The sequence below is a fragment of the Carcharodon carcharias genome, chromosome 18 (genome assembly GCF_017639515.1).
Source record: "Carcharodon carcharias isolate sCarCar2 chromosome 18, sCarCar2.pri, whole genome shotgun sequence".
NCBI classification, from domain to species: domain Eukaryota; kingdom Metazoa; phylum Chordata; class Chondrichthyes; order Lamniformes; family Lamnidae; genus Carcharodon; species Carcharodon carcharias.
Window position 1 is genome coordinate 75,229,870 of NC_054484.1, and position 23,478 is coordinate 75,253,347.

Consider the following 23,478-nt stretch of genomic DNA (forward strand, 5'->3'; position numbering starts at 1 on the left):
TGTCTGCAGCTCAGCAGGCATACTGTGAGTCGCAGAATGCACAATATAGCTGCTGATCTGGCAGAGCAGCTTTTCAGAACTGTATGTTCAAATGAGGCTATCAGTACAGTGTTGGATGAATGCAAAGATATTAATGACATTGCTCAGCCCTACATATAGGTTTCTTGTACTGACAGTAGTCTGAACACGACAGAAGAATTTTTAGATCCTTGGGATATAACAAGTGAGCACAGGGTTCAGTATTTTTCAAGGCATTTACTGATTTTTTCAAAAAGCACAAGTTACCTTTGGAAAAAATTGTATCAGTTACAACTGATGGGTGCCCCTCCATGACAGGAACACACCATGGATTTGTAGTTTATTGAAAGCTTGTGTACCTGACATATTTGGTGTGCATTGAATAATACATCTAGAAGTGCTCTGTGCCAAACTTGACAAGGGAGACAGACTGAAAGCTCTAATGGACAAAATTGTACAGATTGTTAACTTCATATGTGCTCGCCCCCTGCATCACTGTCAGTTTGTGGAACTTGCGAACCAAATTGAAATAGAATATGGAGACCTCGTCATGCACACAAAAGTGCACTGACTAAGCCCTGGTAAAGTACAGGACCACTTTCTGGCACTTCTGCCAGAAATCCAGCAAATTTTTGCTTAGAGATCTCAAATACACTCATGGTTAGAAGATGAAAACTGGATTTTGAATGTGGCTTTTCTCGCCAACTTCACTGGTCACCTGAACGCATTGAGCAAGTCATTGCAGGGGGAAAATTATCTCTGGCCTATACTAGTTGATAGTGTCAGAAATTTCATACTACACCTGAAGGTAATGTCCACTCAGTTACCTTCATGCGACTGCACTGACTTCCCAAATTTGAAAAAATGCTGGAAAAACACACTGATCAAGGAAATGAATATGATCCATCAGTTCACATACAAGTGCTGCCTGCATTGGCAGAGCTTTTTGAGAACCACTTTTCTTGTCTGATTGATCTGAAGCCCTACTTCTCGTTGCTCTCAAATCCATTTGAATTTGATCTGACAAGTATGGCATAGTATATCAAAGGCTTGGGATTGATAAAAGGAAGTTTGAGGAGGAATTAATTCATGTTCATCCCCTGGATGAAGACAAAATTAACCAGCTAAAGAGGAAAGGTATACGAGAGCTTTGGTTGAATATCCCTTGTCCAGTTCTCCAGCATTGCATTGCAAAACTGATGTCAATCTTTGGATCAACATATACATGCGAGCAGACCTTTTCTGCCATGGGACATATCAAATGCAAGAAGCACAACAGACTAACGCATGGGAACCTCAGTGCTGAATTGTGAAGCATCTGCATATTCCTGAGTCCTAATCTAAGTAAGCTTGTGGAGGGCAGATCCAACAAAAAGTTGCACTGATTATAATGTAGAAAAGGCAAGCATAAGAATTTTTTTGTTTTTACTAATTTGAAGTTGATAACTGTTCTATTAACATATAAATGATTAAGCATTTTCTGTAACTCGTTATGAAATATTCAGTGTGTATTAAATATATTTAATCTTCTTTATGGGGTCATGGTTAAATGCACATGCCCGATTTCAATCTTACGGCCCACAGAGATGAAGCAGGGCCAATCATGCGGCCCACTCACTAACCTAGGTTGCCCATCACTGCTCTATACAGCATATAGTATTCATATTTTGTCACTCTATTTTTGAAATTTCAGGACCATCAGAAAAAGTTTCAAAGAAGTGCAACCTACATAAAACCAAATTTTTAAATTAATGAGCTTTGAAGAGAGAAAGGCTTTCTTTAAGTTCATTGGAGGATAAAGAGCATTGAGTGGTCAGGAAGTGTACACAATCCAGGTTTAAATTTCAGAAAAAGGATCAATGGGGGATTTATTTGAGTGGAACTAGAAAGGGACTGATGGATATTATTCTAAGTAATGTCACGGTGATGGACATGATGACTAAGATCTACCTATAACTTTACCAGACAAACAAAGACATATTGAACTGTTTAAAGAGGACTTTTAAAAAAAAGTGATCAAAATATGGCTGCCACGAGTCACCTGATGGATAATACTGTAAAGTTGACCACTTCTGTGGAAAGTCTATATGAATTACGTTGCAGACCAGATATGTGGAGTTTCACATCTAGGGGTTTGCGTGGAATGTCAAGGCCCACTAAACAGCGTCTTGAAAGGAAGGCATTAAAAATGCAAAGCACTGTACTCTTAATCCACTATAATTCTGTGAAGACAATTGGACCTGTTACCCAGCCAGTTACACCCTACCAAGCATGCAGAAACCCCTGTGGAGGATGAAACTGTTGATTTACATCTCAAACGACATGTCAAAAGGTTTCTGAGGTGAAAGATAAAAAAAACTGGGATAACTACAATAATGGATGCAAGGCACACTAATAGAATTCCCTTCCAGGAATATACAGAAATTAGTTTAAAACTGGCTACGACAAACAAAGAAAGGGGACAAGCAGGAGGACAGAAAACAAGACTGTCATCTGAAAAAACTGCTGGAAGAGAGCAGTAAGATCTTTCTCTCTCTGGAAGTAAAAAGTATGTTGTCAGTGGAGTGCAGACTAGAATCAAGCTAACTCCAGAATTTTACCGAAAACCACCTAACTTAATGGCCTCAATTTATGTCTCATGGACAAGCAAAGGACTTACTCGTACAGTCTTATAACTTTTATTTGGATTCTTAATTTTCTTACTTCTGATCGGTGTGCATGTGTGTGTGTGTGCGTCATTGAGTCTTTTACTTTTCTTAGGTTTTAGTAAATAATAAACTTACTCTTTCTTTGATTCAAGAACACCTGGTTTGATTGTCTCCTTATTAAAAAGTAAATAAATTTTGATTGGAAAAGGTATCTGCAGGGACTGAATAAAAGGTGAGCCAGCTCACTCCTCCTCACCCAGTCATAATGAAATGGGAAATTACAATCCCAGCATAATTCCATTTCAGCACCAAAAAGGTGTTCACTTAAGGAATTGATTACCACTTAGTGAAATGAATAAAGACTTGGAGGAAGCATTCAACAAAGAAATACCTGAACAGATATCCAGCAGAGGATTGTGATTCTAATGCTGAGGTGATGAAAATGCTTACTGTCAGTCATGACCATGGGTTAAATGACTGGGCAATCTAGATGAATTGAATAATTTCCTACTTTATGACTAAGAGCACTGTACTTTTTCAAGAAATCAATTTGATGATAAGCTGTAGAACGTTGTTCTATTACATGAACTGATGTAGGAGAGATCAATCTTGCAAATGTTAGTTTTGTTCTTCCGTTCAGTGGTTTATATTGCACTAAATAACTAAAAGAAAGTTCTAGGAAAGAAAATGTTCTTCTTTGCAACTGAATACAAACATAATGTACATATACTTCAAATATTTTTTGCTCCATTTTTGTACATGTATATCAAAGAATAGATAGATGGGAAGTTGAAGTAGGAAGATTTTACAGATATCTTCAGGGTATGAAAGCTGCATTTGAAGGAGCTAAGTCTATGAATTGTTTTGCTCGTATTTAATTTTGGGGAGGGATGGAGTTTCCTAACATTGGGAATCTGGGAAAAGGGATACCAAGCTAAATTTAATGCTCCTTCCAGAAGGCCAGCAGGGCAGTTGCTACATTATAGACCAGGCAACGGGAGAGTTACTTTAAACTAGCGGTAATGAATTGCATCACTGAGAATGGAATCCACTTTATAAGAACACACTGTTATTATTTAATGTTGTGGCGTTGGATCCGGTACCCTGGTTTGTTGAGACTAACGGATCTGTGTTGCACGCCTGTTTTGGGGTCACCGAGTTGGTACCATAGACAGAGAAGATCAGTAGATCATTCTTAGAAGAAACACATTCTGTTTACTTACGAAAGGAACTCAGCAGCTACACTTGCGTGCTTACAGTTCAAAACTCTGTCCTTATACTTCAGACACTAACTCAAGACTACTGACTACAGAGGTAGTCCGCGCTACTCTGCTATTGGGTATCAAGATCATGTGATCTTCCATTACAACATTTGTCTTAAAGTTATATTACACATCAGATTACAACATCCCTCCCCCTTTACTCAGAAATACATTTTACAAATTTTCTCAAAATATCAATTTTTTCTCACCGATAAGTAATTTACAGTCAGTCTTTTTGGGGGTTTCCTTATGCATGTAGAACATCTCAGCTCTACAGCTTCCGATGTTTTATCTGGAACCTCCTTCAATGGAATCGTCTGATCATTAGGCTCTTCAGTAGGTATCTGCAAATCTGTTTCTTCGACTCTTTCAGGTATAGTCAGTCGGCCCTTCAGACACATCTGTACTCAGTTGAATTCTTTCAACAGGAGACGTTGACTCATGAACACTGGTGGAATCGTTTCTGGATACTTTCTTTCTCCTCTTCTTATATGGTCTACATGTCTCCATATGACTTGATCTTCCACTTTCACATGGTCGGAAAGAAGTCCAGTTATTGCACTTAATTCACCAAACAACCATATTAGTCCTTCTCTAAAATTCTTCACATATACCTTCTCTCCTACATTAAACATCCTGTCATGACTGTACCAATCATATCCAGTTTTCTGACTTCCCTGACTTCTTTCCACCCTACCCCATCCCCCCCCCAAATTTGGCGTAATTAGGCTCAATCTCAATCAGAGACGGCGCTTCATCAACAATTCCGCAGGTGTGACACCTGTTGTTGTGTGAGGGTGGTCCTATAATGGAAAAGAAAATGCGTTAGTTTAGTCGCTGTAGAATCTGAATTTCTGAACTGCTCCCTTGACCAGTCCATTTGAAGTTTGTACATGAGTAATACCGTTGAGGCTGATAAATCATTGAAACTCAGCGCTCATAAATACTGTTCCATTGTCTGATACGACCACTTCTCGTAGTCCATTGATTGTGAAACTTTGCCATTGCTTGTCAATTGTAGCTTAAGATGTTGGCAACATCACTTCATATATGTCCATCCATTTTGAGTGAGTGTCAACGATAAGTAGAAACATTGTCCCCATAAATGGCTCCACATAGTCGATGCATAATCACACCCATGGCCTTCCTGGCCACCCCCAAGGATGTAACAGAGCTGTTGAAGGTAACTTTTGCACTTGTTGACACTACATACAACTTCTCACTAAACTCTCTATTTCTCCATCCATTCCAGGCCACTATAGGTAGCTGCGTGCTATGACCATTATTCTGGAAATACCTGGATGTGCTTATGTAGATCAGTTAACATTGGCTTTTGACCTTTTGGAGGAACAATCACTCAAGATTCCCACAATAAGATACTATCCTAACTGGTTATCTCATATCGTCAGTGAAAATAAGGTTTCATTTCATCAGATTCTTGTTCTTATGACCATCCATGAAGAACTTGTTCTCATACTTTGGATAAGACTGGGTCTCGACTTGTCCAATCACTGATCTGTCTAGCACAGATCGGTGATGAGTCAAGGAAGTTCAATAATAAAAGGAATTCTTGAGGAATTGGAACATCCTCAATGCTTTCTTGCATGGGCAAACGACTAAGTGGATCAGCATTTGCAATTTGACTTCCGAGTCTATGAATGAAAGTATACACATATGCTGCCAAGATCAATGCCCATCTTTGTACTCTTGCTGAGGCTATAGGGGGTATAGCCTTGTCTTCGCTGAACAATCCCAGCAAGGGCTTGTGGTTCAATATGATAGTAAAATGATGACTGTGCACATACTGGTGAAATTTCTGAACACCAAAGATGATTGGCAGGCCTTCTTTTTCTATCTGTGAGTACCCCTTTTCTGCAGTATTGAGTGTTCTTGACACATATCCAATGGGCCGTTCTGATCCATTGTCCATTCGATGGGAGAGCACTGTTCCCACTCCATAGGAAGACGTGTCACATCTCAACACCAACCCTTTCTTCTGGTCAAAATGTACTAGAAGTGTAGATGATTGCAACAACTGTTGCACTTTTGTGAAAGCTTATTCCCGTGGTATTTGCCAAGACCATCATTGGTTTTCTTGATCAAGTAATACAGTGGTGCCAGTTCAGTTGACAAATTAGGCAAGAAATGTCCTTAGCAATTGATCATCCCCAAGAATGATTTGAGTTTGGATGTATTCTTTGGTGCTGGTGTCTCTCTAATGTCTTTCACTTTTTCCTCAATTGGGTGTAGGCCTTGTGAATCTATCTTGTGACCTCGGTAGGTTACCTCTTTCACTTGGAATGTGCACTTATCTTTTATCAAACGCACTCCCACCTGCGAAAAATATTTTAAAACTTCTTCCAAGTTTACCAACTGTTCATTTTCAGTGAGTCCTGTTGCCTGAACATCATCTAAATAAATTATAACATGGGGCAGTCCCTGCAGTAAACTTTCAATGGTTCTTTGAAACATGGCACAAGCTGAAGACACGCCAAGAGGTAAACGGGTAAATTGGTACAACCTTTGTGTGTATTAATGGCGGCAAGTTTCCAAGAGGCCTTCTCTAATTCTAATTGTTGATGATCATGACTCATATCAAGCTTCGTGTAGGCAGTTCCACCTGCCAGTTTAGTGTACAAGTCTTCAATTTTTGGTATGGGGTGTCTGTCCAACTTAGTCACCTTATTGACTGTTAATTTGTGGTCCCCACAAATTTGAACACTTTGGCCAGATTTGAGAACAGGTACAATTGGTGCTGCCCATTCCGAAAACTGCACTGGTTGTATCACTTCCAGTTTTTCTAATCTATCCAGTACAGCGTCTACCTTTTCCAGCATTGCATAAGGTACTGGTCTTGCCTTCATGAATCTGTGTGTTGCCTCTGGGTCTACATTAATTTTTGCTTGTAGCCCCTCAATATTTCCAAGTTCGTACTTGAAGACTGAGGCATATTTTTGTAGTAGGTCTGATAGCCCATCAGTTCTCAGTTCGAAGATCTCAGTCCAATCCAATTTAATTTCTTTCAGCCAGTTTCGTCCAAGGAGACTAGATCCCTTGCCTGCTACCACTACCAAGGGTAATTTCACTGTTTGACCTCCGTGGTGTACTGTGACTTTACATATGCCCTTGACTTGTATTTTTTTAATTCATTCACCGGATGTGGGCTTCACTGGCTGGGTCAGTATTTATTGCCCATCCATAGTTGCCCTTGAGAAGGTGGTGGTGAGCTTCCTTCTTTAGCTGCTGCAGTCCATGTGGTGTAGGTACACCCACAGTGCTATTAGGTAGGGAGTTCCAGGATTTTGACCCAGCAACAGTGAAGGAATGGCAATATGTTTTCAAGTCAGGATGGTGAGTGGCTTGGAGGGGAACTTACAGGTGGTGATGTTCCCATCTATCTGCTGCCCTTGTCCTTTTAGATGGTAGTGGTCGTGGCCTTGGAAGGTGCTGTCGAAGGAGCGTTGGTAAATTCCTGCAGTGCATCTTGTAGATGGTATACACTGCTGCTACTGTGTGTCGGTGGTGGAGGGAGTGAATGTTTATGGATATGATGCCAATCAAGCGGACTGCTTTGTCCTGGACGACGTCCAGCTTCTTCAGTGTTGTTGGAGCTGCACTCATCCAGGCAAGTGGAGAGTATTCCATCACGTTCCTGACTTGTGCCTTGTAGATGGTTGAGAGGCTTTGGGGAATCAGGAGGCAAGTTACTTGTTGCAAAATTCCTAGCCTCTGGTCTGCTCTTGTAGCCACAGTAATTATATGCAGTTTCTGGTCAATGGTAACCCCCAGGATGTTGATAGAGGGGGATTCAGTGATGGTAATGCCATTGAACATCAAGGGGCGATGGTTGGATTCTCTCTTGTTGGAGATGTCATTGCCTGACACTTGTGTGGTGTGAATGTTACTTGCCACTTGTCAGCCAAGCCTGGGTACTGTCCATGTCTTGCTGCATTTGGACATGAACAGCTTCAGTATCTATGGAGTTGTGAATGGTGCTGAACATTGTGCAATTATTAGCGAACATCCCCACTTCTGACCTTATGATAGAAGGAAGGTCATTGATGAAGCAGCTGAAGATGGTTGGGCCTAGGATGGGCAGTACTTGTATGTCTTCTCCTGTAGTTTACTTTCCCCATGATTCAGGTATTTAAAAGTATGCTCATCTATCAATATATTGGCAGCTCCAGTGTTCACCTCCATTCTTATCGGCCACTCATTCACTCTCATGGTTACATAGATTGATTCTGTTCTCCCTACCTTTAAATTAAACAATGAATAAATATCTGAATCTATTACTTCAGGTTTTGCAATGCTGTAGATCACATTTGGTTTTTGCTTTTGTTTGAAAGTCTGCCTGATTCTATCTTTACAATGTCTCACGAGGTGTCCATTCTGATGACAGAAGAAACATTAGATTTTTTTTAAGCAGGATCATGTAAGGTTGTCTGCTTCAACCTCTGTTACCATTATGCCATGTTTTTGCTGTTAAGCTACCTATTTTTATTTATCTGCTAGCGGTGGCTGCTTCCTGTTTCTGAGCAAAGCCTTGCACTTTCATACTCTTTTTGGCTGAGGCTCCCTACCCTATATTGAGGGCGGCGATATTTTGCTTCCATGGCCAATGTTATTTCTAGCGCCTTCTGAAAATTCAAATTTGTTTCAGACAGTAATCTCTTCTGAATCGCATCTTCATTTATACCATATACCAAATGATCTCTAAGCATATCGTTGATAGATGTACCAAACTTGCAATATTCTATTAATTGTTTCAGACTTGCCACATAACAAGCAACTGTCTCCGATGCGGTTCTATTCCTGGAGTCAAATTTGAACCGTTGCATCGTCACCGAAGGCTATGGCTGGTAGTGATGCTTTACGAGGTTCACTAAGTCATCAAAACTTTTCGGATCTGGGGCACTGGGTGCCAACATATTTCAAATTAGTCCACACGTGGATAAGAGGATCACACACTTCTCCTTCGCCCCGCAATGTCGTTCACCTGGAAAAAGAACACGAGGAGTTCAATATAATGAGACCAATCATCCAAGGCTGGATTGAAAGGTTCAGCACCTCCGAATTGTGGCACGCTCTGAGGGGATCGCTTCGATAATTAGGATGGAAATTTTTCTTCACTTACAATTACCGTGCGAGGTACAGCCCGATTTCAATTCTCTTGATTTCCTTTGTCCTTTCTTGCTTTTTCTCGTCCTTTTGTGTCTTTTTCTTGCTTTTCACTCTTGTTACCAGTTTATTGGACCAGTGCCCTGGTTTGTTGGGACCAACGGATCCGGCTTGTTTTGGGGTCACTGAAATGGTACAATGGACAGAGGAGATCGGTAGATTGCTCTTAGAAGAAACACATTCTGTTTATTTACAAAAAGAACTCAGCATCTACACTTGTGCTTACAACTCAAAACTCTGTCTTTACACTTCCGACTCTAACTCAATACCACTGATTACAGAGGTAACCTGCGCTACTCTGCTATTGGATACCAAGACCATGTGATCTTCCATTACAACATTCATCTTAAAGGTATGTTACACATCAGATTACTATATGTGGTCATTCCACCTCATCCAACACCCACGGTGAAATTACAATCAAGGTTTAAACAACTATAGAAAACAAGACACTGGTATATTGTTAATATATAGATGCAACATCATTACCTGCAATACTAATAGTCAATAAAAGGGCCAGTCAATACATTGTTTAATAAACTGTAGATTCCTTCAGTACCAACTCTCGCCCCCATGTTTATAGTTCGTTCTTTATTTTAAATTCAACTGCAGGATCTTAGGGCGCGCACGTAAATGCTATTTTGAATATTTAAAGGACATTCTCAGAACGCGGGAATTTGTAGGATTAATGGCTCATCGGGTTAATTCGTTAACTGGTGTGGCTGCTCTAAATCTTCATCCAGCAGCCGGGACATTTGCGGGATTTGCCGCATGATTTACTGTGGACTGCCTACAGTTGGGCCACTCTTTAGGGTGTGAATCCCCTCCGGCGCTAGGACCTCGCGGAACTTGATGGACAAAAAAGTGAAACTCAAACGCGATTCCTGTTCGATAGGTTGGAGTGTTTTCTTTTTGTGGATGTCCAAGTGGTGGCGGAGAATTGGTTTCTAACTGCACGGTCTCGGTAAATCTACATTTGACCGATTTGTAGAACTAATAGGGACAACTGAGCAGAAAAAGGCTGGAAGAGAGAAGTCCTGATAATGAACTAGAAAGAAGAAGGGCAAAGTGGAAACCGAAAGAGTAATAAGCATAGTAATAAGTTAAAGAGAGGGAATGGGGAGCTCCAACATTAGAACCTGAAAGAGGAAAATAGTAATAAACTGGCAGGAAATAGTAATAAACTGGACGGAGTATGAAATGTAGAAACAAAGAGGAAAAGGGCAGAGAAGGAGACATCATAAACGAGAAACTGTGGAAACCGTAAAGACAGTGAGAACACAACAAACTAAAATAGAAGGGGCGAAGAGAAGAGTGAGGGTCCCAAATCAGAGAGAACTCGAGAAAGGGCTAAGACTAGAAATAATCCGGGAGCATTTTTCCTTAATGGGGGATATATAGGAAAACAGCAAAAATGTGAATGAGAGGGGGAGAAGGAAATAATTGTATAAACGCGGAGTAATTTCGTAGAACCACTGCAATATTACAGAGAAAACTATAATTATATAGGAATGCGAGATTGCGATAAAATAGATTAAGAAATTATAAATTATATAGTTTGAGTTTTTTTTAAAGGAAAAGTCAGCGAAAGAACAGTGACACGGGAATTTAACTGCACGAATAAAAGCGGAGTAAATTGAATAACGGGAGAGGACAAGTGAAGAACTCTGACAAAAATGATTGAATTTACAGAAGAAGATCTGGACTTTTACCTGCTGAATCAGGTTGGTGGAGATTTGTGTGAGATGGAATGCAGTGAAGTCAACACCAGGGAGAGTGAAGACCGTTCATGTTAGAGGAGAATGTTTGTTGATAATCAGAATAACTAAATTCATTTTGGAGTTTTTATTGTTAACGATGGATTTATGACTGTGACATTTTCACCCCACACTTGCTTAGTTTCCATCCATTAGAACAAAGAAAATGTCCTGACGTTTTGAATGCATCTATGGTGGCGTTTCCTTCAACTCTGTTTTTCTTTCATCATATTTTACTGCAAATTTACAGCCCCATGGCCAAATGGGATTTATCTTTACAACAACACTTTACATTTATATAGTGCCTTTAACACAGTCAAAGATCCCAAGAAACTTAACAGGAGTGCAATCAGTCCAAAATTGCCACCAAGCTAAAGGCAGGTAGTCCAAAAGCTTGGTCAAGGAGAGAGGCTTTAAGAAGCGTCTTAAAGAGAGAGGAAGGCGGAGAGATTTAGGAAGGAACTGCAGAGCTTGTAGGCTGACAGCAATAGTGTGATGAAGGAGGTGGGGGCGCACATGTGGTCAAAGTTGGAGGAATGCAATGTTTGGGGAGGGTTGTATGACTGGAGGAGTGCAGGAGGAAGCGAGACCACAGTGGGATTTGAACATGAGTATGATCATTTTAAGATCAAAGTGTTGGTGGACAGGAAGCCAAAATAGGTCAGTTAGCTTTGGTGATTTAGTGAACGTTAGGATCTGGGCAGCAGAGTGTATGATGAGCGTTAAGTGTATGAAGGGTGGAAGATGGGATACTGACCATTAGCACATTAGAATAGTCCATTCTGGAGTTAACAAAAACCCAGATGAGAGTTTTTTAAATCATGGATGATATTTGAGGTGGAAGTAGGTGGTCTTCTTGATGCAGAGGATATGGGCTCAGAATCTTGATGCATGGTCATATAGGATGCTGAGTTTGCAAACAGTCTGGTTCAGCTAGAGTGGTGAGGGAGGGGAGTGGAATTGGTAGTTAAGGGACAGAGTTTGTGGCAGGGTCTAAAGACAATAGAAAACAGAATTACCTGGAAAAACTCAGCAGGTCTGGCAGCATCGGCGGAGAAGAAAAGAGTTGACGTTTCGAGTCCTCATGACCCTTCGACAGAACTTGAGATTGACGTTTCGAGTCCTCATGACCCTGAGGACTCGAAACGTCAACTCTTTTCTTCTCCGCCGATGCTGCCAGACCTGCTGAGTTTTTCCAGGTAATTCTGTTTTTGTTTTGGATTTCCAGCATCCGCAGTTTTTTTGTTTTTATCTAAAGACAATAGATTCAGTCTTCCTAATGTTTAATTGATGCAAGTTTCAGGAAATCCAATATTAGATGTTGAAGAAATCTGTTAAATCTATCTGTGGTGAGGTAGAACTGGATTTTGCCAGCATACAGTGGAACCTGATGTGATTTTGTGTGATTTGCTGAGGGGCAGAATGTAGGTGAGGAATAGGAGGGGCCAAGGATAGATCCTGGGGAACTCCAGAGCTAAGGGTGTGGGAGCAGGAAGAGAATCCATTCAGGAGATTCATTTTGAATAGGATAGGTAAGATTGGTTTTTCCATTTGTAGAGAAGAGCATGAGTTGAGACTGACAATATAAAATAATCACCAAGAAATCCAACAGAGAATTTAGAAGAAATTTGTTTACCCAAATAGTGGTGAGAATGTGGAATTTGTTACCTCAGGGAGTGGTTGAAACAAACAGTATAGAATGTATTTAGAATGCATATGAGGGAGAAGTGTACAGAGGGTTATACTGATAGATCAGGAAAAATGGGAGGAGGCTTGAGTGGAGCATAAACACCAGCATGGACTGTTTGGGCTGAATGGCCTGCTTCTGTGTCATATATCCTATGTAATTGGAAAAGGACACAGCAGTTCCACTCGGCTGGACACTGGAGAAGAGACTTGGTGTGGTTACCAAATGAAAGATTGCAGACAGGTCAAGAAGGATGAGGGGGGATAGTGCAGCATGGTCACAAAGAGTGGTATTTGTGACTTTGATTAGGGCCATTTCAGTCCTGTGGCAGGAATGAAAACCTGATTGGAGAAGTTCAAACTTGCAGTCACTGGAAAGATGGACCCTGATGAGCAATGTCGGTGAGTACTGACTGTTTAGACTCATCAGTGAAGAAAACCGTCACTTAGGTGAGGTACCAAAGAGTGGCTGAACCACTTCGAACCGTACTTACTTCAATGTTTTCAAAAATAGAAAAAAGGGGGAAAATTGATAGGGAGACGGAAACTGCACATGTAATATTCAGCCACGCTTTCTGTAATTTAACAGTCGTGGAAACAAAACAGTTGGCTTTTTAGTTGTTTTACTTACCTTCCACAATAATCCTTAATAGTATGCCACTCCCATGCACATTCTCAGTAGCAAGGGTTTCAGCTGCCTTGGCTCCACTTTCTAAATCTTGCTAGCTTGGTTCCTATCACTCCACCTTCAAAGGTTTCTCAGAATTCTACCTCTTGGGTCACTTTCCATAATCTTTCAGCAACACTGTTCATCTCTGAAATACCTTGGATTGTTTCACTAAGTTAACTGTATTATAGATGTGGAAATGCTTTGTGTAAAGATGGGCCTTGGTGTAACACACACTGTGTCAGGGACACAGGTTCAAATATTTAGCCATGCCTAAAATAGTCTAGTTTCCTTGAGACAATCAATGGCTTACTGGTAGTACAGAACTTGAATATTGCTGAAAAGAGAGACTTGTTGCTGAAGCTATCCACCTTTGCACGCATCAGGACAAACACAAGAATGCCAAATTTCAAACGATCACAACAACTTATACTGCTGGAGAAAAGGGTGCTGATTGGTTGACAAGTCGACTCTGGTCAAGATGTCATGGAGAAAGGAATGGGGAACCCAAAGTCCCGGGTAATGCAAGACGAAAAGCTTCAACAACATGTCTCTCTCTGCAGGATTATTGGTTTGTTGGGTGCCTTGCTGAAAGAACTGCCTCTACCTTTGCCACTGCTTATTGGCTGACCACAAAGTTCAGAGTAACATTGGCATAAACTGTGAAGATTACCATGGGGTGTGGAATAAAGGCTGCAAAGGATGATGAGAGAAATTAAGCTTTCTGAATTTTTTCTTTTTTTTACACTGCTAACTGAACGCAAGTAAGATTGCATGTTTTGTTAAATGGGAACTCTGAAGTTCAAAATTGCTAATAACCCCATTGTCTCAATTATTTGATGCCATCCCAATTAAATAGCTTTATTACTTGGAGCTTGCTTAATAGTGGATGAGTGAAAATAAAAAATAAACTTCAACAACATCAGAATCCCCAAAAATACAGGGTAGATTTTTGTCATCTGTGCCTGGGCAGTAATTCAGTGGATTAATGGAATGAAAATCAAGTGGGCAATTTGCCAGATTATTGCCTGGCAGTGTAGAAACTCTACCCCTTGTCTCCAGCTGCCTGCCTGGCTTAAAGACTTGGATGAGCTAACATTTTTTCAGCTTAATGTTGACAAAACCAAGGAAACCTTCATCACCTTGTGGTCCAATTTCTGTAATGTTCTGCTAGCTAGCCATCCTATAGCTGATATAAGCTTCAGCTCATTTGATGTGCTATTGTCAATATTATTATCCATCCTACATCTTGCGCACTTCCATCATCCCATCCCCTGCAAGCTTTTTTGACTGTCAGTACTCCAGTTTGTTGACTGGTGTCAAATCCCTCCCTGGCCCCAACTGCAGCTTCCTTTAGTGATCTCTCCTGTCCTGCATTGCCGCAGGATTTCTTTTTGTCCTCCACTCACTCAGTCACTACAGCACAGTTCAGTTCCCTCCATCTTGCTATCTCCCGCCCTACTTTCAAAACCCTTCTTGTCAGCTGTGCCTTTGGTTCCACCTCCCTAAGCGTGACGTCCTTAGTATTTTTGGAAGACATTTTGATGTGTTTTCCTGCATGTGAAGAGTACTTTCAAAATGCAACTTTTTGTTTATGAAGTTAGCTGTATAAGGATGAATGAAAATGTTTATATTGTGAAATTTACTGCCAATCAATCTGTCACTGATTAGGCTGGCAATGACTAATTCAGTGTTAATGTGTAAAAAAACTGTGACTTTGACATAGGGCCTTTAACCTGCATATGGACAGGAATGAATTGTGTTAAACTGAACTGTCAATAGTAACTTATTAATAGTATAAATGTTACTTAGTTAAACACGTCATGAGACAACAGGCTGTCCTGTAAGGCTGCACTGCCCAATACATCACAATCAAGCTGGTAGAAACATGTGCAATGGTGAAAATATTTATCTCTGATTTGAAAAATAGTACCAGCACTTTTTGCAAATCATCACTTGAATTGAAAGCTGCTGTGCTTATCACTTGGCATCCTTCTGCATCAGAGAATGTGGGTGTTTTCTTATACACACCCATGTCAGTCTTTCAGGGTTTTTTTTCTTGTTATTTTTGCATTTGATCTTGCTATACTGCCAAATGGGAGGTACACTCATAGTCATCCTATGATTTTGTTTGCATTCTGATTGAGGTAGAGAAGGCTCTTTTGTGGTATGGAGCTCAAGGTTTCTTACAATTAGTTCAAAGGTACTACTCAGATAGTAGTTTATAGCATGGATAATTTTACACTGTTGAGATGAGGTTGGCAATGAGGCCTATTGTTGGGGTGAAGCACAGTAAGTTATATGTGCATCTGACGCATGCTATATCTAATTTGGGACTGCTTATGTGAGAAGTGGAAATATGTTTATAGTTTACCATCCTGCTGCTTGACAAAGTTTTTGTGGTTCTCTTCATAATTACTTTTGTGGTGCAAACAGCCTGGTATCACCCAACACCAGGTTTAAAAAAAAGACTGGCTGACTTGTTTGAACATAGGAAAAAGATGTGACAACATTGATGAGACAGTTGACTCATAGGATCATATTCAATTGATGTCTAGAACATGTGCACTAGTATACTTTGACTCTGTTATGTGGTGTCTTGCTCAGAAGAGAGCTAGAATTGTCTTAACAAATTGCTTTGTTAGGTGCATCTGCGAGATCGGGAAGTTTCAAAGACTGAAGAAGAAGTTTATGCCATCGTTCAAGAACTGACTTCTGCAATCAGCACAGAGGATAGCCGCTTTCAGCCCATTTCTCATTCTGGAATTAACAATGAAAACATCAAGGTAATGTCTAGATTAGAATCTCTGTTAACTTGTAAAATTCAGTTTAATGCTAGCAGTTTGCACAGAACGTGGGTTGTAAACCTTTTGTAGAAGGTCACATCAGTAGCATGCTGAATCCCAGGGAAGGTCAATCCATGAACAATTTTTGCATGCAATTACTTGGATGATTAAGAGTCAACTTGCAAAATTCAATGTTTTAAATGTCAATTTCTTTATTTTAAAGAATAGTTATGATATTAAGAAGTTAATACAAGATTATTGTTTATCACAGTGATGTTGGTGTGAAGCATGGTACTAAAATGAGCATTCAACTAATTTGTGTTAGAAACAATATTTGACTTTGAAAAAGGGATGCAGTGGAGTCATTAGCATGTGCACCTTATTTCATTCTGATGATAGAAGACATGTCACTCAACCACTTGGCTGCCAATTTGAGACTAGCCTATGACCCGAACAGGACTAGCACCATTTGAGAGGAGGCTTTAGTAGATCTTGGACTTGTAGTTCAGTAGCTTGACACAGGAAATCATTCCATCATGGAGCAAGTGGAAAAAAAAAGGATTGGTAAGGATTGGCCTTCTGAACAGTCAGTGATTTTTTTCACTGATCATGGCGAGACATTATAATGACTGTGGAGAAGATATGGATTTTGCCTGTACCATTGAGAAAGATGATTGTTAAAGGTAATTTTATGGAAAATAGAGGAGAAGTCATGGCGATGAGAATGAATTGATTTAAATTGACAGCGGTATGTTCAGAGAAATATGGCTGTTCTTCTGTCTATTGTATCTCCATACAGCACTGAAATAATCCACCAGATGTTTTTAACTGGGAAAGATTGTGCAAGGGATGAGATGTTTCGTACTGTTGCAAATATTTCATGTGACCAACCATCTTTAAAAAACCTGCCACACGCTAAAGTGGGAATTTCTTTTTTGTAGTCTGTGGTGAACTCAATTATTTTATTTTTCTGCTTTTTCTCTTTTCTTTTTATATTCCTAATCATAATTGGGCAGGATTTTACCTGCAGCCTTCTGAACCCTGTTGTCAGGTTCAAATGGGGATCAGAAGCCTGCACTGTGTAGGAAACAGTCACTCAATGTAGTTTTCCCTGGAGTGGCCAGAGGCCACTCTCACCTTCCCATTAAGGACAGTGGGTTGGCTCTCAAAACTGGACGGCCCTCCAGCTTGAAAGCAGCAGCAGGATGCCATAGCAGGTAATTGACAGAGGGCAGTTCAAACTGGACGTCCGCTCTCTCTCCAGTTATTTTTAAAGTTGAATTTAAAAATGGCTTTTGCAGTCAGGCTGCCGCTGTGGCGCTGGCAGAATGAATACGATAGCTGGTGAACCCCTTGCAGGTCAGCCTGAGGCTGGTAGGGAGTGCTGACCCCCATGTTTGCCACCTCTTGGAACCTGGAGACTGACTGGTAAATCCTAGTCAGCCTCTGTTTATAGGCCTTAATTGACTGTTAATTGGTTTAATTGACTACCCGCCACTTGCAGACGGGTAGCCCTGCATCCCCCCCTACCACGCCCTGGAAAATGACCTAGAGGTGGAATGGAGCTGGGACTCAGGCTGGCAGCACTATTTTTAGAAAAAGCCAGCCTCCACTGGGGGGGCTTGAAAAATCACACCCAAAGTCTCTGTAGATTTGCTGTTGAAATTATTCTTCTTGTCAAATTCTGCAAAAATCTGCAATAATGGTTACCTCACATCAGCTTTACATACTGAGTGTAAACCTGGGAGGTCTTTCATTTTTTGGATGAGCTTGATGCCTTTGGCATGACATCAGCACCTACAACATTCACTTGTGCCTCATAGTCTGTACCAGTCAGGGTTTCATTTTTTTCTCATTCAAAGGATCAAAGATTGAGCCTCCCTGTCTAGGATAATGGATACCAACTGGTTCCACATCACCTGTTAACGCCCCTGCCCGAAATATAGGGTACACTGGCCCTATCTTTTGTGAAACATTATTCCACTCCTTTCATTGTTACTTACTGGACATACTTTAAATGGATACGTGGCAGTTTCCTAACAGTGTTAGGAAGCGCTTCTTTACATGGAGTCATTTAATACCAGGAATGATTTTCTATTTAGAGATATGGAGACAAAAGCCCCGGAATTATTGAACAGACAGTTCGATGTTGTGATAGACTGTAGATTTCTTTAGCTAAATGGGCTTTGAGAAATGGTTTCTCGCATCTGTACTTTGTTTTGTGAGGTATCCATCAATAATTCATTTAAATCGGCACAATATCTTTACCAAACATTGCTGTTTGGGTTTAGCAATTGAACATGACAATTTCTTTCACAGATTTGTCCTGACACCTGGGGTGTCTATCCTCCTTTGTGATCCTTCCCCATCTGTTCCTTATCCTGAGGTATTACTAGTCCAGTCTCCATTGTACTTAGACAATGTAAATCTTGTGAGGTCCATTTTTCCCAAAAAGCATCCTGCCCACTCCACCCACATGTCCCCTTGGGCCTTTGTGTTTTGGTGGGGGGGAAGTGGGGGCAAGAAGAAAATAACTTGCAAAAGAAACCATCTCTGGGATTGTGTGTTTGATTTTGCTGCACCGTGCCCAGTAAAGGCATGGTTCAGCAGTTTGGGGTAGATTAGAAGAAAGGAGGGTGCATTGGGTAATCTTTTCATTGATTTCAGTCAGAATTTTTCACTAATGAGAATGAACTTCAGCTTTGAATGGCATTATTAACTGGAGTCCTGGAGAACTTCTGCAAACAGGCAATGAAAGTTAACCGTCTCTCTACATTGCTGAATTTCACAGTGAAAATCTGATTGAATTGGATAGGATAAATCAGTATTTTTATGCTAGGTGAATCCTTTGCTATGAACATGAATCAGTTTTTAAAAAATTGGTACTTTTGACAATTGCAAAAATAAAGGTGTGCCTTTGCATTAACCATATCTAAAAGGAGGGAGATAAAAGGAAATGAGAAGTAAACCTACATAATTCTGCATTCTGTGATGTGGTCCCTGAATGTTGATGCTAACATCTGGAAGATGGCTCTTTTATTGATTGATAACCGCCAAGGGTTGAGAATATTTCCACCTTGCTCTGACTTGATCTAATTTCCTTAATTTTGTTCTTGAACAGCAGGTATTTTTATTCATTCATGGGATGTGGGTATCACTGGCTAGGCCAGAATTTATTATCCATCCTAAATTGTCTACAGAAGGTGGTGGTGAGCTGCCTTCTTGAACCGCTGCAGTCCATGTGGTGTAGGTACACTCACAGTGCTGTTAGGGAGGAGTTCCAGGATTTTGAAGGAATGGTATTATTTTCCAAGTCAGGATGGTGAGTGACTTGAAGGGGAATTTCCAGCTGGTGGTGTTCCCATCTATCTGCTGCCCTTGTTGTTCTAGATGGTAGCAGTCCTGGGTTTGGAAGGTGCTGTCGAAGGAGCCTTGGTGAGTTCCTGCAGTGCATCTTGTAGATGGTACACACTGCTGCTACTGTTCATCGGTGGTGGAGGAAGTGGATGTTTGTGGATGGGTTGCCAATTATGGGCTGCTTTGTCCTGGACGGTGTCAAGCCTCTTGTGGTGTTGGAGCTGCACTCATCCAGGCAAGTGGAGAGTATTCCATCACATTCTTGATTTGTGCCTTGTAGATGGTGGACAGGCTTTGGGGAGTCAGGACGTGAGATACTCATTGCAGGATTCCTAGCCTCTGACCTGCTCTTGTAGCCACTGTGTTTATATGGCTAGTCCAGTTCAGTTTCTGGGTCAATGGTAACCCCCAGAATGTTGATAGTGGGGCATTCAGTGATGGTAATATCATTGAAGGTCAAGGGGCAATGGTTAGATTCTCCCTTGTTGGAGATGGTCATTGCCTGGCATTTGCGTGGCACGAATGTTACTTGTCAGCCCAAGCCTGGGTATTGTTCAGGTTTTGCTGCATTTGAACATGGACAGCTTCAGTATCTGAGGAGTCGTGAATGGTACTGAACGTTGTGCAATCATCAGCGAACATCTCCACTTCTGACCTTATGATGGAGGGTCATTGATGAAGCAGCTGAAGATAGTTGGGCCGAGGTCATGACCCTGAGGAACTCCTGCATTGATGTCCTGGAACTGAGATGATTGACCTCCAACAACCACAACCATCTTCCTTTGTGCCAGGTATGACTCCAGCAGTGTGAGTTTTCCCCCTGATTCCCATTGACTCCAGTTTTGCTAAGGCTGCTTCTTGCCACATTTGGTCAAATGCTGCCTTGATGTCAAGGGCAGCCACTCTCACCTCACCTCTGGAGTTTAGCTCTTTTGTCCATGTTTGAACCAAGGCTGTAATGAGGTCAGGAGCTGAGTGGCCCTGGCAGAACCCAAACTGGGCTTCAGTGAGCAGGTTATTGCTAAGCAAGTGCCGCATGATGGCTCTGTTGATGACCCCCTTCTATCACTTTACTGATGATCAAGAGTAGACAGTTGGATTTGTCCTGCTGTTTGTGTCTAGGACATACTTGGGCAATTTTCCACATAGCCGGGTAGATGCCAGTATTGTAGCTCTACTGCAACAGCTTGGTTAGGGGTGTGGCAATTCTAGAGCACAAGTCTTCAGTACTATTGCTGAAATGTTGTCAGGCCCCTAACCTTTGCAATATCCAGTGCCTTCAGCCATTTCTTGATATCATGTGGAGTGAATGGAATTGGCTGGAGACCAACATCTGTGATACTAAGGACCTCCAGGGGAGACTGAGATGGATCATCTACTTGGCATTTCTAGCTGAAGATTGTTGCAAATTCTTCAGCTTTATCTTTTGCACTGGTGTCTGTGCTCCCCCATTGTTGATGGGGATATTTTTGGAGCCTCCTTCTCCAGTGAGTTGTTTAATTGTCCATCACCATTCACGACTAGCTGTGGCAGGACTGCAGAGCTTGAATCTGATCTGTTGGTTGGGAACTGCTTGGCTCTCTATCACTTGCTGCTTATGCTGTTTGGCATGCAAATAGTCCTGAGTTGTAGATTTACCAGGTTGACACCTTTTTAGGTATGCCTGTACTGCTCCTGGAATGCCCTTCTGCACTCTTCTTTGCACCAGGGTTGATCCCCAGGCTTGACAGTGATGGTATAGTAGGGGATATGCTGGGCCATGAGGTTACAGATTGTGTTTGAGTACATTCTGCTGCTGTTGATGGCCCACAGTGCTTCATGGATGCCCAGTCTTGAGTTGCTAGATCTGTTTGAAGTTTATCCCATTTAGCACAGTTGTAGTGCCACAACATGATGGAGGGTATCCTCAATGTGAAGACGGGACTTAAGAGTCCACGAGGACTGTGCAGTGGTCACCAGTGGGGTGGGGGGCGGTATGTGGTAATCAGGAGGAGGTTTCCTTGTCCATTTTTGACCTGCTGCAGTGATGTTTCATGAGGTCTGGAGTTTATGATTGGTTGAATTGAAAGTCTACATTAACTTACTGCTGCGACATCAAAAACTTTTATCAATAACTCTCTTCAGTGCCTGAAATATCACCCATAGAATGACTTTGACCTGACAACATGAGAGTTGCAGAATACGAAAGCCCAACAAAATATCTGGTTAAACTATCTACGTAATTTCAATTCATTGTAGAATTGTGGGTGTTTGGGGTGGGATTGAGAGGCTTTAAGGCTTTAGTCTTGGTAGACTGCCCACAGGAGTTTGGTGGAACAAAAAGTACATTGACATAAATGACAAGCTACCTTATTCTCCCCTCGGTGTTGACCTATCTCTTCCATCCAATCCCTCGACCCACTTTAACGTAATGAATGTTCAACCAGTATACAGAAAATGGTAAGACTGGAAAATATTTGCTGCTGCATCCAGCTGGTTGGGCTGTGTACACTCCCTGACCCACACATGGCCATGTGATCACCTGGGAGAGGTGTAAATCAAAATTTAAAACAGAGTTTGGGGAGTGGAGGGGGATTGAAATTAGTCTAGGAGACCACACTGATCGACATTACAAGATACTTTTTTATATCTGACACGAGCCATACCATTGAGTTCAAGGAACCAGGCGACTTAATCTAGCAAGCCAAGAAATGGTTCTGAAACAAAGAAGAGGTTGGCATCTTTATCAATTATTAAAGTGTTAAAAGTTAGAAAGCAGTTCTACCATAAACATTAAATGCATTCAACTGAAAGGAGCTCAGAATACTTGAGCTGATCATTGGCTAGAATTGAATTGTCACTGACAGACCCTGGAATGTTTGCAGGTGGTTAATGTTCACCAAAGGGTGAGGATAAAGAAACAAAAGCAATGAAAATGACAAAAGTAAGAAGGATGGCTTTAAAATAATTAGTGGGAAAGAAAAGTTCAATACAGAGGAAAAAAAATGAAACAGTAAAAGGGGGGAAAACAAATGATTTCATGAGGAAATGGAAGTGGGAAAGAAATAAAGGAAACTGAAAGACAAAAAACATTAAAATTGGCAAGAGGAGTAAGTAACACTTAAATAGAAGTGAATTCTTGAGCTTAATGTTAATCAGTTTATAAAATACAAACTACAAATATTGTAAACTGTAATTGAGTTGAAGAAAATGTTGTTTTCATTTGGCTTTTGGAAACTGTTGCATAACTTGTGCAATTTAAAGGAATTTGAGTTGGCATGGAACCTGTCTAGATTAAATTTCCAGCAAATGATGTAGGTTTGTTTTTCATTCATGGGATGTGGGCGTTGCTAGCATTTATTGCCCATCCCTAATTGCCCTTGAGAAAGTGGTGGTGAGCTGCTGCCTTAAACCACTGCAGTCCCTGTGGTATAGGTACACCCCACAAGTGCTATTAGGGAGGAAGTGTGATATTTCCATTTGTTTTTTGTTTTCCCTCCCTCTTGGGGGATTTGTACCTCTACACACTCCAGTGAAATAATTATTTAAGCGTGATAGAAGGAATAAGTTTCTAGCTAATTATCACTCAAAGTACTTTGACCCAAGATTAGCTCTTTACAGCTGAGTGCATTTGACACCAATAATAGCATTGACTTCTAATCCCTTTACCTGAAACAATTTGGGTCTGAAATAAAGTAAATTCTCCTTGAATGGGACAAAAATCATATTGCATCCCATTCTTGCTCCTTGTTTGGTTGCCAACATAATTGTTTAGCCCTTTGCATGAATGGCCCAGGCACACATCTCTTTTCAAATGGGAGCCTACTTATAAAATGCTATTTTGGTGTACCAATGGGGATCACTGCAATCTGATCCGCAAGACAGCCTAGGTAAATTTATTTTTCTTGCGCCACAAAAAATCTTTCAGCTCCCTTACAATCCAACTGAACCCCACATTCTCCTAAAATTGTCTCCTCCCTCACTCTAAACTGGAGGAGCACCAATATCCTGGCTGCGAGGTTTGCTATTGTCACTTGGGAGGGTTTAAGCTAGTATGGCAGGGGGGTGGGAACCAGAGTAATAGGTCAGCAGGTGAAATAAATGACTGGGAACCAGTGAATATGGCTGGTAGGACTA

At 41.1% G+C, this 23,478-nt stretch overlaps 1 protein-coding gene across 2 annotated transcripts in view; it reads left to right on the forward strand.

Annotated features, from left to right (window-relative positions):
- Positions 1-9,842: 9,842 nt before the first annotated feature.
- Positions 9,843-23,478, forward strand: part of mab21l3 (mab-21-like 3) — a 59,571-nt gene continuing 45,935 nt past the window's right edge. Inside the window, exons 1-3 of one of the 2 annotated variants that reach the window (XM_041211571.1) lie at positions 9,843-10,073; positions 10,685-10,833; positions 15,865-16,005. In XM_041211571.1, the coding sequence (XP_041067505.1) occupies positions 10,786-10,833; positions 15,865-16,005 (189 nt within the window). In that variant the 5' untranslated portion in view covers positions 9,843-10,073; positions 10,685-10,785. The remainder of the gene's footprint in view (positions 10,074-10,684; positions 10,834-15,864; positions 16,006-23,478) is intronic. The other variant, XM_041211572.1, reaches the window with a different exon arrangement.